Below are 19,050 nucleotides of genomic sequence, written 5' to 3'. Positions count from 1 at the left end.
CTCAGGCAGCAGTTACTCACTGAAGCATTTAGCTACAGGCAACCGCTTTGGGTATCAAGAGGCCTGGGTGCCACGCCCTTGTTTGGGAGTCTGAAAGTGTTGCTTTAAGTGTCGCTTGACAATCCTTTATCTGAAGGGCATGGGGACTGCGTATTTTGCTCTTCTGAGATCAAGGTCCAAATCAGGAGCAGAAGGAGAGAGAGCATGAGCAAGGAACTCTGGACCGAGAGGGGTGCACCCACACACTGAGACAATGGGGATGTTCTATCGGGAGCTCAACAAGGCCAACTGGCCTGGGTCTGAAAAAGCATGGGATAAAACTGAACTCGCTGAACATAGCGGACAATGAGGACTGCTGAGAAGTCAAGAACAATGGCACTGGGTTTTGATCCTACTGCACGTACTGGCTTTGTGGGAGCCTAGGCTGTTTGGATGTTCACCTTACTAGACCTGGAAGGAGGTGGGAGGTCCTTGGACTCCCCACAGGGCAGGGAACCCTGAATGCTCTTTGGACTGGGGAGGGAGGAGGAGTTGGTTGGGGGAGGGGGAGGGAAATGGGAGGCGGTGGCGGGGAGACAGAAATCTTAAATAAATAAATAAATAAATAGAACTGCATTATAGTAAATAGTTCCGTATTATAGAAAATCATGATGGAGTCAGGGCAGCCCGTTACAGTGAAATATGCCACAAGCCTTGCACAATGGATGGATGTTCACAGTGAGTAGAGCAAATTCGTTTAATTTAGGCTTGCCACCTAGCAGTTTCATCTCAGGCTGGGTTGGCTCACCATACTGATAATGAATTAAGCATTATTTCCAGAAAGTTTTATTACGTGAAGAAGCTGTGCTAGTCACTGGCTTAGATTTTTCTTGTTCTCCTGTATCACAGGTATCCCAAATGCTAAAAGGAGAAACTGGACCAAATTAATTGTTTATAAATTTTTCAAATTCTAAATCTGAATGTTTGCTCAGTTCTTTGAAATAAACGCTCCAAGTGAATTCATTTTTTGTAATGCCCAAATATAAGCATTCCTCAGAAGTGTACAATAGTATTGAAGAACAAGTAGTAATTATGTCAAAAGATTCAAGTATGTATGAGTTCTGTATGGGTTGGGCCAAGCCAGATATCAAGATCATGAAGACAAATTGTTTTTTACTTGCAACATTAATTTCTAGAGGTCATTCTAGGGTGAGATTTTTATATTAAAAATACAGAGTGGGTAAGATAAGGACACTTGCTGTCAAGCTTGATGACCCAAGTTTGATTCTTGGAACCTGTTGGAGGAAGGAAAGAAGAAATTCTACAAGTTATTCTCTGATTTCCACATGTTTATCAAGGCACACACATGCTCACTAATGCACACACACAAACATACACATACATGCGAAGAAGATAAATAAATATAAAATAAAACCATGTGTAGGTGGTAAGGAATGCTGTGTAGTTTGCATTTTTTCCTGTGGCAAACCAGGGGACCAGATTATACAAAACCAGGTACTCATAAATAAAGGTGGCTGAAAGGGAAATTTTATCACAAAAATAAATACATCACATACACACACATGAAAAAGCTAACCTGCTCATAGGCAGAATATTCTGTCCCGCCAGACAACTCCCAAATAACAGAGACTTATTCATTATAAATGCTTGGCCCATAGCTTATGCATATTACTCAACTAGCTCTTACAACTTAATCTATAAATTGTGCTTAAGATTCTGAAGCTTTGAATCCAAGAAAAGAAATTCCAAATCTAAAGGGGCCAAGCTGTCCATTGAGGAAAAATTAATCTATGAACCAAAGGAATACTGGAAGATCCTAGATAAAGACTTAAGACAGGGAAGTTAGTTGGAAGAATGTGGTGGGAAGAAAAACAGAGGGAGAGGTGTCACTCAAGAAGGAGGTGACTTGATTCTCACCATGACGGTGGAAATGAGTGGATGGGATGCGGATTTTGGAAGAAGCTTATTGGATAAGATGTGAGTGTGAGCAGAGAGCAGCCTTAGGGTGGAGTGCCAGTGTCATTAAACCTTAGAACACAATGTGACACAGACCCAGGGGAAATTACACACTAGAGTTTCTAACCTTATTCACAAAGCTAGTGGGCGATTTACGCATGATACGCCGGCAGGGTTTTCAGAGTCACGGACCTTTGCTACTTTCTCTCTCCTTTAAGATTCATGTTATTGCAAATATCATTAGAGGTGACCACTTTCCCCTACTGTGTATGAAACAATTTATGAAATGAGGGCGCTATAACTCAACCCCATTTAATTAGCCTGTCTGCCATGGAGGTACGTTTTCTCATAGTGATGCCTGCTCACTTCAGTGCTACTGCAGATGGGGGCTCAGGAAACAGGTTCTGAGGCAGGTTTGGGGGTGCCATGTGTTTATCAGGATCCACACCTGTGAAAGGAAGGTGGAGGAGCCAGGATGGCCCAAGAGAAAACTAAGGCAACAGGAAGCTATGAAGTACATTTTCCACATGAGAGCATCATGCGTCGGGCCAAGCCGGCTCAATAACCTCTGTTGCTTAGTCAGTGGTCAGGGGCTATCTGTCCCCAGGAGGCTCTGCTTTTGGATGAAACTGATTTTTGCAGCCAAGTCCAACCCTGAGGGAAGTGACAGTAGAGGCTGCCTGCTGACCGAGTTTCATCAGCAGCAAAGTCACTCCTGAAAAGGGTTGATCCACTCCTGCGTTCTCCACAGTGAGAGTGAAGAGTTCATTCTTCAACTGATGTGTCTGTTTCTTTCCAAAAATTCAAGACATCCAGCCCCCCACTAATCAAGTATTCATCAGTAGACGCAATGGCATAAAGGAAGATTAGGAGAGAAAACAAGATTAGGAGGTGACCAAGAACAAGAATGGCACAGTAGAGGACCTAGGAAACAGGGTTAGCAGGTAAAGCGTTTGCCACACAAGTAAGGGGACCCAGTAGGTCATTAGTTCTACATAAAACCTTGGTCTACCAAAAAGAGGAACATGGGATGTACTCACTCATATTTGGTTTCTAGCCATAAATAAAGGACATTGAGCCTATAATTAGTGATTCTAGAGAAGCTAAATAAGGAGAACCCAAAGAAAAACATATAGGTATCCTCCTGAATATTAACCTTCATCAGGCGATGAAAGGAGACAGAGACAGAGACAGAGACCCAATTTGGAGCACCGGACAGAAATCTCAAGGTCCAAATCAGGAGCAGAAGGAGAGAGAGCACGAGCAAGGAACTCTGGACCGAGAGGGGTGCACCCACACACTGAGACAATGGGGATGTTCTATCGGGAACTCACCAAGGCCAGCTGGCCTGGGTCTGAAAAAACCTGGGATAAAACCGGACCCGCTGAACATAGCGGACAATGAGGACTACTGAGAACTCAAGAACAATGGCAATGGGTTTTTGATCCTACTGCACGTACTGGCTTTGTGGGAGCCTAGGCAGTTTGGATGCTCAGCTTACTAGACCTGGATGGAGGTGGGTGGTCCTTGGAGTTCCCACTGGGCAGGGAACCCTGATAGCTCTATGGGCTGACAAGGGAGGGGAACTTGATTGGGGGAGGGGGAGGGAAATGGGAGGAGGTGGCGGGGAAGAGACAGAAATCTTTAATAAATAAATAAACGGGGAAAAAAAAAAAACCTTGGTCTGGCGGTGTGTGCTTGATCTCAGCCCTGCGAGGGCAGAGAAATGGATCAGCGGGTGCCAGCGTCCCATGGGAGAGAGGCTGGCTCTTGAGAAATGACACCAGATTTGACCTCTTGCCACTGCTGTGCACATACATATGTGTGCATCTCTCATGTGCACCCTCAACAGGTGCACACAATACGATGAGCAGCACAGAAAAAAAATACCCTTGAATAGAGTTATGACAGCCACTCCCCCAGTTATCACTTTTGAAAATAATTAAGTCAACACATCTTTAAAAATATTAGAAAATCAGTCTGTGAAATTCAAGCGGTCTCTTGTTGCTTGACAAAGCATGGATAAAAAAGACTGGTTGTCCGTGATGATTCAGAGAAATGACAGCTCAGGTGTTTTCCCCATCTGTCCTTTTTGATTTATAGCATATTATGCAGTTTTAAAATGATACAAACTTAGAATGCTGATTCTAAAATTTTAATAAGGAAAACTGGTTTTGCTTACGCCTAATGACCGGCCAGTTCTCTTGCATAGGGTCTGTTTTAGCCACACCTGTGGCCAGGACACCGTTGCCTTCTTCTGAGATGTTTTTCCTGACAGCATTTGGGATTCTCTTATAGCAGATACTAGTTATTCGTATCGATGCAAATGTGCATTTTTATTAGAATTTTTTGGGTTATTGTGATTTATGCCTTGGCCTTCATGGACTTCTTGTAATTTATCAAAAAGGTTAATCTGCTCAGTTAGAATATTATATGCATTCAGATGGAGAGTACACAAATATTTTACATAGTTTTATTTGAACTATTATATTTAGTGTTAATTGTAGCGATATTTAATTTGTATTTTAATAAATAAAGCTTGCCTGAAGGTCAGAAAAGCAAAACAGCCCCACTGGTCAGCCTCACAGACCAGGCAGTGATACACACCTTTAATCCCATTAGACACACTAGTTTCCCACAGAAACCAGACAATAGTGGTGCCCTCTTTTAATCCCTGCCTTAGAGAGGAATATAAAATGGGAGGAGACAGCTCTCAGATATATTCAGTCTCATTCTGAGATTCCTGGAGGCATGCTTGCCATTTCAGACTGACGTAGAGGTAAGAGCCAGTGGCTGGCTGTTTTGCTTTTCTGATCTTTGCCTCAGGCAAGATTTATTAAAATAAATACAGATGAAATATCACTACAATTAATTAAAAAATTTCTCAAATTTAACTTTGAATTAGAAATTCATTGGTGCTTCAATATCTACTCATGTAGTTTGATGAATAGAGATACAACGCTTAAAATATTTACTGTTGATGACAAACATATTTTTAAAAATGTCTGGAATTCAAGTACATTGAGTAGCATCATAATTTCTAGCACTGGCAACGTTCTATCTAGCTCACAGAATTGTCTTAAGCCCCATTGGAAGCGACGCCCTACAATGACTGCAGCTGCCATGTTCTAAGAGGTTCTATACAACAGACAACTAAGTACATCGTGACTGCTGTAACCATCTTTTATTTGCTTCTAAAAATCAAAATACCATTTAATCTCAATATTTTTTCCCTAACTAAATTTTGAGCTTGAATAATGTGACACCATTTCTCTGTCATTCTCTGTGTTTTACATAAACCAGATAACCTGGCATTCCATATGAAGAACGGGATGAGAAACTTCAGGTATAAGCCAGCAGACTACCAACAGTTATACGCCTTAACCAAAGCCACCAAGTTAGCGTCTGCTTCTGCGGAGAAGAAGGTTAGAGGCTCTTTTTTTTTTTTTTTAAAGTTTGATAAACTGAATTTCTAGGAGGGATGATAATATTTATAGTGGAAATAGAAAACAGGCGACTCTCCAAGTCATTTTTAGAACCCCAACTATTAATAGTGTCTCCCCAGTTCTGCCTAGTTTATGTTTAACTGACCTTGAGACCTCAAATCCAATGTTGTTTCCTTTAAAAAAAAAACTTTTTAGAATCAGGTCTAGTTACTATAGAATGGAGGCATGTGTTATTGCAGTTAGTATTTAATATAATTTTATTCCCAAGCTTATCTGACAGACTACCTCTTTATCCCAAACAGTGCCTTCCAAAGGGTAAGAGATTACACTCTGTTAGTCACGTGTCTGCAAGTTAAGTAGGAGACACAGCCTGAACTTCGTGGTCTGCAGTGATTAAATAGAGGAAATACTACAATCAATTGAGAATTAGTGAAGTGTGAATTGTGTCTTTAATTGTGCTATGTCAGAATCCATGTGTCAGAATCCTCTACCCCATAGGGTGAATTCCTATGATTGTGCCAAAATTAATGAATATTTTTACTGTGTTGAGATCTACACCAAGTTTCTTTCTGAAGTAAAATTACTACAACATATCCTCTACATCTTTGTCAATGTTAGAATATATAAATATTTATTAATAATTTTATCCATCCACTCACCTACTCATACACTTGAGATGCATCACAAGAGACATTTGGGTTGTATGTTGATTAGCTGAGTGTTAGCTTCGGTATTTGGCCAAGGCTAATTTCCCTTTAATCATTGCTCCCAATCAGAAGCCACACTTAAGCCTTTAGTTATTAAAAGCGTTACATTTTTATCACTAAGTACAAGACGAGACGCTGTTCTTCAGTGTCAGCTTTTGGACATCATCTCAGGCCCTGGATGCGCCTCTCAGCTGCCCTACTAAACAGCATCACTGATGTTTTCGTTCATAGTAGACTGTAAATCCCCAAAGAAGTGTTTTGGTTACATGTTTTTCTAGAAATAATGGAACCTAGGATTTGTACTCTGGTAGATTTCTTTAATTACTGAAAATGGCCCAGTCTGTAGTGGTCGTTATATTAAGTTTTTGATTCCATTTTTAATCCCCACAGATCCAGGCGAGGAAGTGTCTTTTGAAAGCAACTGTGTCTAGTCTGTTGTTTTGCATTTCGGTTAGTGAGAATGAATGTGTTTTGAGAACTGTTAAGTAACTTTCTGATACTTTGATTTTTCTTCATATAATTTACTTTTTTATTACATCTGGATTAAAGAAGATGTGTTAGGAATGTATTGTACATGAATTTTGGAGCTGTTTTCTTCTCATTCAACTTAGAGAATTTACATTGACATTTTAGTTTACTTTTTAAGATGCAAATAATTACTAAATAGTGTTTCCTTAGAAGACTCAGGGCTTAAATAGGATTAAAGAGCTGGGAATTATATAAGGCTCTTAAAATCTATTTTAGCATTATTGATGTTTATCTGCCAAACAGTCTGTCCTAACTAGAATTACCAATGTTATCTCTGCTAGTCATGCTCTTATTATTACTTACATTTTAATAAAATATGTACAGGCTTAAGGAGTAATGTCAGAGATAGCAGTTCACTCTGAATATTAGGATTAATCATGTCCAATTTCCTATTCATTTCACTACTGTATTGTTCACTGTTTACAGATGAGATGGCCTTAACAGCCATTGTTAATGGTCACAGCACTTTAGCAATATCAAATACACCCAGAATGGTAGGATGTTGGCATGGAGACCCATAAGGAAAAGTAGCACTTCAAGCTAGATCTGGACTCCTCAACCACTCGCCAGGAATTCGTTACTGACCTAGGGGTGTGGGGTAATGTGATGCTGTTCTATAGAAACCCTGTGTCACTGACCATGGTCAGCTTCTAATGCCCGGTGAGACTCCAAGGTAAATAATCAAGCTGCCCAAGGACCGACCAGTCTCTAATCTGAAGCTGCATAGTGGACCCGGGCTGGAAACTGAGGCCAGTTTGTGGTACACCATGTCTCCATTTGTAACTTATTAAGTTTAAAAGCAATCTTCATAATTATTTTGATTTGACTTTGCTTTGGATGGGTATGTCTTCTTGTTTAATTCAAATATCCATCCATTAAGTCTTTCTAACCTGATAGAGAACTGCACACATGACCACAATTAGTTTGAATCGTGTGCTGAGTCACTGTGTGACATCACCCAGCTTCAGACAGGAGGAGCTTTGGCCCCAGTGTTCTTTATGAGGCTACCACACCCTCCCCCATGCTAAGCTGCTCTGAAGCAAATCATTGATATCATAATATTTCATGTAGAAACATGGAGTATGTTACTTGAAAACATTAGAACTTAGAAGCCCTGTCATGCCACTACCATGTATGAAAGTGTTAGCTTCTCAATAATTTTATCTAGTTAGTATTATTAAATTTCCTTGGGGGGCCTCAGAAGATTATTTCAAAATTTTCCTCAAATGGGCATCTGAATACAACCCAGATATGGTGATTCATTCTTGTTATTTCGCTTCACTTGGTTTCCTCCATCCTCTTGTAGGTTTATAAACTTGTAAGTCCTGAAGAAGCTGCATGATATTGGTCTTATAGTTCCTCATAGTTAGAGTTATGCCGACTGCATCATAGTGTGTCACGAAACACGTTTTTCTCTTTGCGTTTCCTGCGCTTTGTTATAGTCGTATATAGTTCTATATAGTTCTATCTAGAGAGCTGCTCAGATTCAGGCTCAGCTCACATCGGAAAGAACACTCACTGATAGGATATTTTGTCCTCCAGTCTCCACTGTAAATGGTGCCACAGTGAGTAATCGAGGACCCTTTTGCCAAGATGGTTTCCAGAGCTATTTCTATAAATGATGCTGCTAGGTCAAAGTTAATCAGTTATGGAAACATCTTATATATAGCCACATTCTCTTCTGCGGGGCTTGTCTCATTTTCTATGCCCATGAGAATTTAAGAGGCTCATGGGCTGCTTTGTTCAATACCCGCGTCACCGCCAGCCTGACTGATGAGGAACTGCATCCTAGGGCGGTTTTTCCCTTGGTGTGGCATGGACACTTTTTCATTGCTAGAGCTCACATCACATCCTAGTGAATTTTGTCAAATGTCTCCGCACGTTCCCGGCAGCTTCAGCTCTACACTGCTTGGGGATGTTTAGTTCTCAACTGGGACTCTCTGACCTATAGTCTTTTGTAGTATTTCAGAAGGCATAGTTGGCAGTCTCGTGTCTTAGATAATCATAATAAATCAGACACAGTGGGGTTTTATGATCTTTTACTAAATTCATTACTCTTGATTTTTTCCCCTCAAAGTATTTTAAATGCATTCTGCATTAGTTATCACCCACCTTAAAAATGATTTTATCTGGCTTATTGCCCGGTAAAATGAATTAGAATCATGGAACAATCTCAGCTGATGAAGATACAACTCTAAATCTTTGCGTTCTTTTAAAGCCTTTGTTTTTCTTCATTTGTGGCCTGAGGATAAAAGTGGAGTCAATGGTTGAATTTCCAAAAGAACAAAACAAAAAACCAAAAATTAAGATGTTGTACAAAGTACTGGAAGTATCTAGTGAATACTGGTAACCTGATTTTTGACTTTTATAATCTACTTAATTGGTCTTTCCCTGGGCCCAAAGGCGACAACATTGATTTTTTTCCTTAAGCTGTAAAAAATATGTTCACATCTTCCACCAATATGTTTTAATTTTTTGTACAGCATGGACCAAATATGTCAAAAGAATCTAATTTTAAAGTTCTGTCTGTTACAAGAAATTTTAGAGGCTGTAGATGCTTAAAAATTTGAAATAAGATTTAGACATTCTCCCAATGAGGAGCAGAAGAAGGGAGAACATGAGCAAAGAAGTTGGGACCACAAGGGGTGCACCCACCCACTGAGACAGTGGAGCTGATCTTTTGGGAGCTCACCAAGGCCAGCTGGACTGTGACTGAAAAAGCATGGGATAAAATCGGACTCTCTGAACATGGCGAACAATGAGGGCTGATGAGAAGCCAAGGACAATGGCATGGGGTTTTGATCCTACTTAATGTGCTGGCTTTGTGGGAGCCTAGCCAGTTTGGATGTTCACCTTCCTAGATATGGACGGAGGGGGGAGGACCTAGGACTTACCACAGGGCAGGGAACCCTGACTGCTCTTTGGACTGGAGAGGGAGGGGGAGAGGAGTGGGGGGAGGGGGAGAAGGGTGGGAGGAGGGGGAGGGAAATGGGAGGCTTGGGAGGAGGCGGAAACTTGTTTTTTTTTTTCCTTTTCTCAATAAAAAAAAAAGATTTAGACATTCTCAACTCAAGTGCTAGCATATCAGAACATAGAAATACCCCATTCTTGCAGTTTTTCCAATAGGTAGAAATTGAATTTTTTTTTAACCAGTATCTCCTACCAAATTTAAAAAAAACTTTATAGTGATAACATTCTTAAGAACTTCTATGGGAAAGGTTTGACTTCATCCTTTGGATTAATTTGTTTGCTCATGTCCCTAATTTTGAATCAGAAACCGGAACAGCGCAAAGATAAACTCAAGGTTAAAGTAATCAGTGAACAGCAGCTGGAAATAGCATGCATTATGACGATCCCTTTTTGGAACTTGTCTCCTCAAGTTTTTATATCTTCATTCTTGCTATTTTACAGCTATTAAAGTACTGAAATAGTGTAGTAGCAGTAAAATTATGAACTATGTATATTTGTCAAGTTTCTGATTTGTACTTTCTGTTTTAAAGGTTTATTTGTTTCATTTTGTAATTGTGTGCATGTGTGTATCTTGCATGGGTTTGTGTCCATGAGGGCAGAAGGGGTTGTCAGATCCCCTGGAGCTGGAGTTAGAGGAGGTTGTGAGGCACCTTGTGGGTGCTGAGACTCGAACCTAAGTCCTCTGCAAGAGCAGCACCAACGCTCTCAACCCCTCAGCCATCTCTCCAGCTTTGATTTGTATATACATACATATCTAAAAGTGTTAACACGAAACACAAAGTTCAGAGTCCACATGGCTATTAACAGAGTCTAACCAAGTATCAGACACTGCTAGGGGGATTGGAGTCAGGCAACATTCAGTGTTGGACGATGGTCACACAGATGGTAGAGCTATAGCGCTAAGAAGCAGGGGACTGTGAGGCAACATAGGGTTGAACTATGTCGCTGCCACCCTCAGGTCAGAGGAACGAAACAAAGGCGTGGGGTGGAACCACATTCCCCGGGAGGAAACCTCTGAGCTATTTGGAACCATGTCCAGGGAAAACTGGGTGCGCTGGAGAACCTTCTGAGAAGAGAGGGGTGGGCAATGCTTTAGGAGGGGGATTATGATGTGTCGGCCTTGTCTTGTCTCCTTCCCTCCAAACTTCTGTAGCAGACATTTTCCGTCATTTAAACCCATCTAGAAGCCAGCCAAGAAAGAGGCTGCTTTATGCCCGGGCACAGATCAGGGAGATGGCAACAGACCCAAACCTGACAGAAGTTGGCTGCAAAGTCCCTGAAGCACTCGTGTGTGGCATGCTAAAAGGCTTGGGGAATACTACATTTCGTTAAAAATTTAAGTTTCCCTCTTCCATAAGTTTTCAGTATTTGTTAAGTACCTTTCAATAACTATTTGCCTAAGTCTGAAAAGTTTATTTATAAAGCCATGAAGTTGAATGATTGCAGCTCCATTTTCCAGTCCCTGTTCTTGATTACTGACGCTGGGACTAAAGCCAGGTTCCCTAACAATGGATTTAATGAACCTTTCCCATCTTGTGATGAGGGCTCAGATGAAATCCAACCCAACACCAAGGGCCTATGGACTGGTATTTTCAAACTTTACGGTTTCTTTGAACCTAATCCTCTGATCTTTGGCATCCTTGTGTATAAAAATGAGAATGATGCTCTCTAAATATCTTGTAGGAAACATGTGTCCAAAATGGGGACAAATTTGTGGAATCTTCTGAAGTCTTCCTTGGGAATGAAGTGGGGGTGTTGCTTATTTAGTGAAAACCAGAACGGCACTGCCGGGGAGAAGGCTCGGCAGTTAAGACCACTCGCTGCTATTCCAAGGGACCTGGGTTTGGTTTCCAGGATCCAAACAGTGGCTAACAATCATGAGTAACTCCAGTTCTCAGGGATATGTGATGCATAGCCCTGGATGCAGGCAAAACATCCATGCACATAAAGTAACAGTAAATAAAGATTATTTTTAAAAAAAAACAAGCAAAAAAATAAAACAAATGAAAAAGCCAACAACTTCACCTTTTTGCATGCCTGAAACAGGGTTCTCAAATTGGCCAATATCCCAGGCCATGTCCTCTTTCTTTGCATTGATTCTTTGTTTCTTGAGACAGCTTCAAACTGTTTCATTAAGGCTGGCCTTGAATTCATGATTCTCCTGCCTCTATGGCCCGAGTGCTGGGATTATTGGCATGTATCACTGGTGTACAGCTCTCTTCTCCCTGATATTTATTCAGTACTTATTTTAGGGGGATTGCATGTTAGAAGATGTACCAGTGATGTTGGAAAAACAGGAGCCTTTCTTTTGTGGAAATACATTTCAAAAATACAGACTTTTTCGTAATTCTCTGAGAAGTTCATGCATATATTTTTGAGTATCTTCACCACTTTGCTCCTCCCCTGCAATTCTCCCCCAGGTCTGGGGGAAATTTTTTGTTTTGTTTTGTTTTTTGTTTTCAAGTTTGAACATTGCTACTCTTTGGTTCGTCCTCTAAATGTAGATCAGAAAAGCCATGGAGACTTCAAAGGTGGCTAAAGAGCAAATGTTGGTCAAACAACACAAGCAGGTGTGGTGGCAGGAACAGGAGCGGCTGCAGGGAACCAGGTGAGCCTGCCCCGCCCCCCCCCAGGTCACTGGGGATGTGTGGGAACTCCTGAGTGTCCCCATGACTGATTTACATCTGTAATGGTCCATGTTAGCTAAACCACACAATCAAAATTTCGAGTCATTGGAATTAGAGCCACGTTTTCTTAGCTTAGTCTGGAAGGCAGGGAATGTGTTGATAGGCCGTTGCTCTCTGATGGGGTAAAGGACATTCACCTGTACAGGCCACTCTCTCCCTCTTCTGCACTCCCCATCTCAGGCTTGGCTGTGTGCAGACACACATCACATGCTCATGTTTGGTTACACACTCTTCCCTCTAAAGCAGAGGCGCCTCGGGGGCAAACGTCACAGCCATCCTTTCATGGTGGGCACACAGAAGAGGATTAATAAATGCTCTCAATACAAAGGAGCTGAAGAGTTCGCAATACAAATGGAGGCTGCTCCGTGACTCACTCAGTTTTAATTTGAGCCCTGTTACTATTTGTAGCAAAGATGAATTAAGACAAAATAATAATTTGATATTTGACCTTAATTATAAGCTCTGCAAATTTTTTCCAAAAGCAATGACCAAAAGATATCTTCCATTTCAGGTTTACCCATTTGCTCTGACATTGTAGTATTTATAAACCATGCTTTAAAAAACATCATTGCACATACTCATTCTTAGGAAGATTTCACTGTGATCTTAGTCTATGTCAGGTTTCTGAGTTTCATCTCCTTTTCTTTCTTTGGGCTTGTGTACTTTCATGACAATGTGAACTTTGTACTCTGTGCAGTGATCCCAATACAAGAGGTGCAAGGGTCACAACTGACAAGGGGTTTAGATTATGATTCAACTTAACCCAGGAAAATAAAATGCTATGAACTGCACAATATACTTCAGCTATAAAAACCAAATCAGATACACCAAAACCCTTCAAACGTCACCTCTAATAGAGAAAAAAAAATATTCAAGGCCACTACAAAACCATTTTGAAAACGTGCATCATTGAAATACAATAAAGAGAGCCATGCGTTAACTTGAATCGTGGTGGTCACCTATGTAAGCACACACAATGGCGGGACCGGGAAGGGTTTCCTTTTCTTCCCATTTTGTAAATCTTGGCCATTCTGGATCCTGCCTAATGTGTGGACCGAGTTGATCCTGAGCCAGATAGATGGATCATGTGCATTCCATCATGGAAACTCGTTCTGCTGGCTGAGCTAGAAGGACAGATGTTGGGGGCAAGGAGCTCTCTCCAGTGAGGATGACCCCACTGTCTGCAAACTTAGAAGGAATAAACCCTGAACACAAATAAGAATGCTAATGTAATTTTCCGTGTTCTTCTAGAATGTAAGGTAATTCTCATACGCATTCAATGAAATGAAAAACTAAAAGCAATAGGAAACGTCTCTAATGGTAGGGACATGTCTAGATGTATGGGCAATGTAAGGACCTTGAACAAAATAGGAGTTTAAATGCTGCACTTGTCTAACCTCAGAATATCTGCCTGACATGATGGATGGCACCTGTAATCTCAGCACTCAAGATGCCGAGGCAGGAGGATTGCCACAACTTCAAGGCCAGTCTTGGCTAAATAGCAAGTTCCAGGCTAATCTGGGCTGTACAGTGAGAGCCTGTCTCAAAAATTTTTTAAAATAAACATACACACACACAAAAATCTGTACTTTCTTAATAAGGAAAAGATTCTTGTGTTTTACCCAAAGACCCCATTTGAAGACCTTAGACCTGCAGAAGATAAGGGGTACAATGGTAGTTAACCTTTCCTTGATGATTGCGTAGATACCAGACAAGAAGTTAATAACTGCTGTGCTTAACCTCCGTCTGGAAAACAGCCATACCAAGTAGGTCTCATTGCTCCCCTGCTGCCGCTGCTCAACCATCTGACCGGGTTTAGAGGGCTAATGTGTCTGTAAAAGGTAAACAATGTAGCATGTGCTTCTTGTGTTCCATCATCTTAGAGCTGCCAGGCTTCTCTTTTCCCCAGAAGGTTCCATTAGCAATCAAATGAGAGTTCTCCAGCCTTGCTAGGAAAACCAAGGGAAGCTGGCTGGGAGATAGTTCAGCTGGTAAAGAGCTTGGGAGGGAGGCACAAGGACCCGAGTTCCATCTCTAGTACCCACATGATAAAAAGCCTGGCATGACGGCCCACATGTGTTCCAATGAGGTGGGGCCAGGGGATCTGTAGAGCCAGCTGGACAGCAAGTTCAGCTGAGCTGGCCAGCTCCGGGTTGAATGAGATACCCTATCTCAAAAAGTAAGGTGGAGGTTGGAGAGTTGGCTCGTCTGTTCAGAGCACTGTTGCACTTCTTGGGGACCCAGGTGAGAATCCCAGCACCCACAGAGAATCTGGCAACTGTCTAACGCCAGGCCCGGGAGATCTGAAGCCCTCTTATCTTCAATGGCACCAGACATGTATGTGGTACACATCATACATGTGAACAAGGTGCATGTACATATGTGTAAGCAGAACACACAAACACATAAAATAATAAAATAAATACATTTTTTAAAATGAAAAACTGTAGAGCGGAGAGTGATTGAAGATGCCAAATGTCAACCTCTGAGTTTTGACCTCTACTGTGCACATGTACGCACACACAGAGGCATAAGTTAGGACCTTAAAAATCTGCTTGGAGGACTAGATAAAACTTCCAAATATCAAATTTGTGTAATATTTAAAGTTGTAAGTTTTTATTTGAAATTTAGCAGACTTATTCCAGTCCTCTTCCCTCTGGACTGTGTTACACGTTCCCAGAAGCACACGTTGCTGTTTCCATCTGTAACACAGTGAGCTTTGGCATGACCATTTGTGGACAGTGTATTACTGTCTGCAAAGCCACCGTCTGTAGAGGTCAGCCTGATGAAGGTGCATCCGGGTCTCGTACCGACCTCATTCTTGCCTGAGAGTTCAAAGTTCTGGGTGGAGACTTGGCTCCCTCAGATCACCAAAGTGGCAGTACAGGGGCTCCCGTTGCTTTCTCAGTCCCACCCCCCAATAGAAGATGTGGTTGTGTGAGCACTTCCTTTGTGCATAAACAACTCTGCTCTAAAGGGAATTCTGGTTTGTCTTCGTGATAATGCACCCGCCCTACCCCACCTCCAACCTCAAAAGAAAAATGGTGGTGGCACACACCTTTAATCCCAGCATGCAGGAGTCAGAGGGAGATGGATCTCTGAGTTTGAGGCCAGCCTGGTCTAGAGCATGAGTTCCAGGACAGCCATAGTTACACAGAGAAACCCTGTCTTTGATAAACGAGAGAGAGAGAGAGAGAGAGAGAGAGAGAGAGAGAGAGAGAATTTTCATCCTATGATTTTAATTCTCATCCTGTGATGGGAGATGAAATCTACTGTGTAAAAAGCTTTCACTTCTGACAACAACCAGAAGCTATGTTAATCTGTAACCATCCCGGCACTAAGAAATTCAGTAGATAGATTAAATTTTTTCTCCAATTACACAATACAATAAAAATCATGTTTGAAGCCAGGTGGTGGTGGTGCCTTTAATTTCAGTACTCGAGGCAGAGGCAGTTGGATCTCTGAGTTCAAGGCCAGCCTGGCCTACAGAGTGGATTCCAGGCCAACCAAGATACTAAGTGAGACCCTGTTACAATAATAAAGAAAGAGAAAAGAGAGCAAATGCAGCCACCTTGCGTGTAAGGGTTGCAGGTATGCAAAGGCTGGAAAATGGCTCCATTGGCAGAGTGCCTGGCTAACACGCACAAGCAGCTGAGTTTGACCCCCAGAAACCAGGTTTAAAGAGAAGTTGTGACCCCAGCATGGCAGAGGTGAGGGTGGACAGGTCCCTGGTCACTGGCCAGCCGGTCTAAGTCACTGAGTGACCTCCAAGCCAGTGAGAGGTAGTCTCCAAATAGTAGACAATGACTAAGATACCAAGGTTGACCTCTGACCTCTTTGCATGTACACTCTTAACATGTGAACATAAGTACACCTCTCCACCATTTCCAGGAAAAACTGCCTGCTAAGAAACAGAAGTATCATTTATAGTAGCCTCTCACCTCTATTCACAGATAGGAATTAGCTTAATAATGATGGTCTAGCCGGAATTCTAATTGGTCTTAGTAATAAAAACCTGGAGTCAAGAATTAAGGTAAATGCTGAAAGAGCAGAGAAGTAAAGGAGCCAGTCAATAGAGAGACTTCTTACCTCTACCGAATCCCCAAACCAAGGATCCTGTCTCTATGAATTCTCAGGCTAATAAGCCTGAGATCCTGTCTTTATCCATCTTATATTCTTGTTTCCACCTCTATAGTGCTGGGATTAAAGGTGTGTGCCTAGATCCCAAGTGCTGGGATTAAAGGTGTGTGCCACCCCTGTCTGGCTTCTCTGGTTAACTAGTGGCTAAGTTCTGCATGATTATCTCCAGGCCAGCTCTATTCGTTAGATCACAAACAAAACACCACCACATGATGGCACATATACACGTGCATACTATCCAATATTACAACATGAATTAACCATTTGGGAATAGTGTAAAATATCAGTGATAAGCAAAAAAACCTCACAGAACTATAACATGAATTGTTAAATATGCCGTTATTCCAATTATATAAAATACAGGTAGTTAAAGAATAGAAGCCTGTTTGTGAAAATAAAAATAATAATCATATTAAAGTATTAAAATTGCTACTATTTTCTCATGCCATTTTAATATTAAAGTATCCATTAACAACAGATCTGATTTAGTTACATAAATAAGGGGTACAGAAGTGTGTTGAATGCCCACCTGGAGGTGCATATAGTTTTACTCTAGAAGTGACCGTATCTTTAAACAAGTAGTAAAAGATTATCAATATTTATTGATCATTACTGGATAAAAACAAAATATTCTCTTGTTCCTATTTGCCTGCCTCAGACTCCCATCAGCTCTGACCTTTAGGGAGCCTCCTCGCAGGTTCAGGCTGGCCACTCTCCCTCTCTCCAGCCGCTGTTGCTATTTCTCACCCCTCCATCTGTAACCGCTCCCTTGGGAGTCTCTCTGTGCTGAATCCTGAGCAGGTGGGGTGGCTTCCCGGTGTCCTCAGATGCTTAGTGTAACATGCTGCCGAGACCTGCAAGGGCCACTGCCGGTGCTCACCCTGTTGTTTCTGCCCATGTTAGGAACATGGCTTGAGCGTATGAGAAGATGACCAGAACCCAATTCGGTGGACTTTTCCTACCCTGGTCGCATTTAAGCCTATATGTGTGATTAGGACTGTAAAGAAATTGATTGAGATCATGTCTGTTTCAGATGTAAATTGGAGTCGGAAATAAAATCTTGTCTCAATGAAGAGAGCCTTGGAAATGAATGCTTTTGTGAGCTTATGAATTTTGGTGAGTTTTTTTTTTCTTTGAACCTACTTATAAAGGGGAATCTTGTTTGGAACTATGGGAGCTGGTCACTCAACTTCATGTTCTTTTAGTAGTAACACCTGTTTGATTTTCTAAAAAATATGAAAAGTCAATAAACTAACAATCTGTTCTTTACGATGGTAGTAATGCATCTCCTTGATTCAATTTCTCTTCACACAGAGAAAGAGCTGGCAGAACAATGGTGCACATATCTTAAAGCTGTGATCCACCCTATTCATCAGCTGAGAACACACCTGAAGAGACAGCGCCAAACTTCCCAGCATGCACCCTGCCATACTGGATCTAATTCAGCAATGGTTCTGGAAGAGGTAAGTTTGTTGCCTTTTAAAAACATAATGTAATATTTCATTTTTGTGTCCCAAATAGAACAGTTGAAGCAGACACCTGCCTTGTGTGTTCAAGTAGAGGGCTCAACTTCTTAAATATGTGCTTGGATATGGCCAGGTACCCATATTTTAACTCATCCTCCTGCCTTCATCCTTGCCCCTCCTCCCAGGGCGCTTTGAGACTCTGCCCCGGTACAGAGAGATCAACTTGTCTGACTACTGAAATTTCCCATGGGCTCTTCCCAGTCCTTACACCCACATACAACCTGCTCCACTGAATCTCCTTCTTCAATCACATCTCCTGCCCCACACTGTCCCATTCCACATGAGCTGGGTAGCACAGAGGCTGCCTTTGTTCTGTGCCCTTCATATAGCAAGCCTACTCCTGTCTCAGAGCCCGTAGGTGAGCTGTTTCCTCTGTCAAGCTGTGGCACCTTCTGCCCTTTAGTTCTCCACAGTCCCTAACCAGCCATACCTGGGTTCTCACTGCTTTCCTCCTCTGCAGGCCTTTTTGTGTGCCTTTGTTTACAAGTGCGTTGTGCTGGAAGTAGGGTCTGAACTTTGATCTCTACTTGTCAGCTCCGCTATAAATGTTATACTGCTTTTACAGGTAATCAAAAGCTTTAACTACACCTAGACTAGTAACTCTGCCTAGTACTGTAGACTAGTAGCAAGGAAGCTGGAGAGTGAAGGTGTGGTTGAAGCCTCACCATCAGTGAACTCAAATGTAGAACAGGGTGACTGTCAGTACTAGGTGGCGAGCCCAGTTTTGGTGATGAGTGTGGGATCCTCACTGAGCCTTGCTTGTTTGAAGAGCCTTGGCTGCCTGGCAGCTCTTTTCTTCACTGATCTTCAAAAGGGTTTTCCCTCCCTCATTTTCACCCCCTCCTGGCTTCTGAGACTGTGTCTATGAAACTAACCTTGAGTGCATTGCAGTAATTCACACACTTCCTGTCCACACGCCACATCCTCTAGGTTGACTTTGTCAGGAAACAATCCAAGGCTGTCTTTGAAAACCTTAACCAGGAGCAACAGAAACTAGAAAAAGACCTTTCAGCCTGGAGTGTGAAGGTAAGTACGATGCAATGCATGATTGACTCAACCCACCTTTTATTTTTGTTAAATACAATAATAA

General features: G+C 41.8%; 1 protein-coding gene across 4 annotated transcripts in view; it reads left to right on the top strand.

Moving 5' to 3' along the window:
• Nucleotides 1–19,050, top strand: part of Ccdc148 (coiled-coil domain containing 148) — a 242,717-nt gene that overhangs the window by 74,706 nt on the left and 148,961 nt on the right. The window contains exons 2-6 of one of the 4 annotated variants that reach the window (XM_041631628.1): nt 5,260–5,381; nt 12,112–12,215; nt 17,468–17,550; nt 17,749–17,897; nt 18,891–18,986. In XM_041631628.1, the coding sequence (XP_041487562.1) occupies nt 5,277–5,381; nt 12,112–12,215; nt 17,468–17,550; nt 17,749–17,897; nt 18,891–18,986 (537 nt within the window). In that variant the 5' untranslated portion in view covers nt 5,260–5,276. Of the gene's footprint in view, nt 1–5,255; nt 5,382–12,111; nt 12,216–17,467; nt 17,551–17,748; nt 17,898–18,890; nt 18,987–19,050 lie in introns of those variants that run through there. The other 3 variants (XM_041631629.1, XM_041631630.1, XM_041631631.1) reach the window with 3 other exon arrangements.

The sequence above is a fragment of the Microtus oregoni genome, unplaced genomic scaffold (assembly GCF_018167655.1).
Source record: "Microtus oregoni isolate MIOR12 unplaced genomic scaffold, Mior012 000037F_ref0000500, whole genome shotgun sequence".
Lineage (NCBI taxonomy): Eukaryota > Metazoa > Chordata > Mammalia > Rodentia > Cricetidae > Microtus > Microtus oregoni.
Note: the sequence above shows the minus strand (reverse complement) of the source record. Positions and strands in the feature narration are given on the sequence as shown.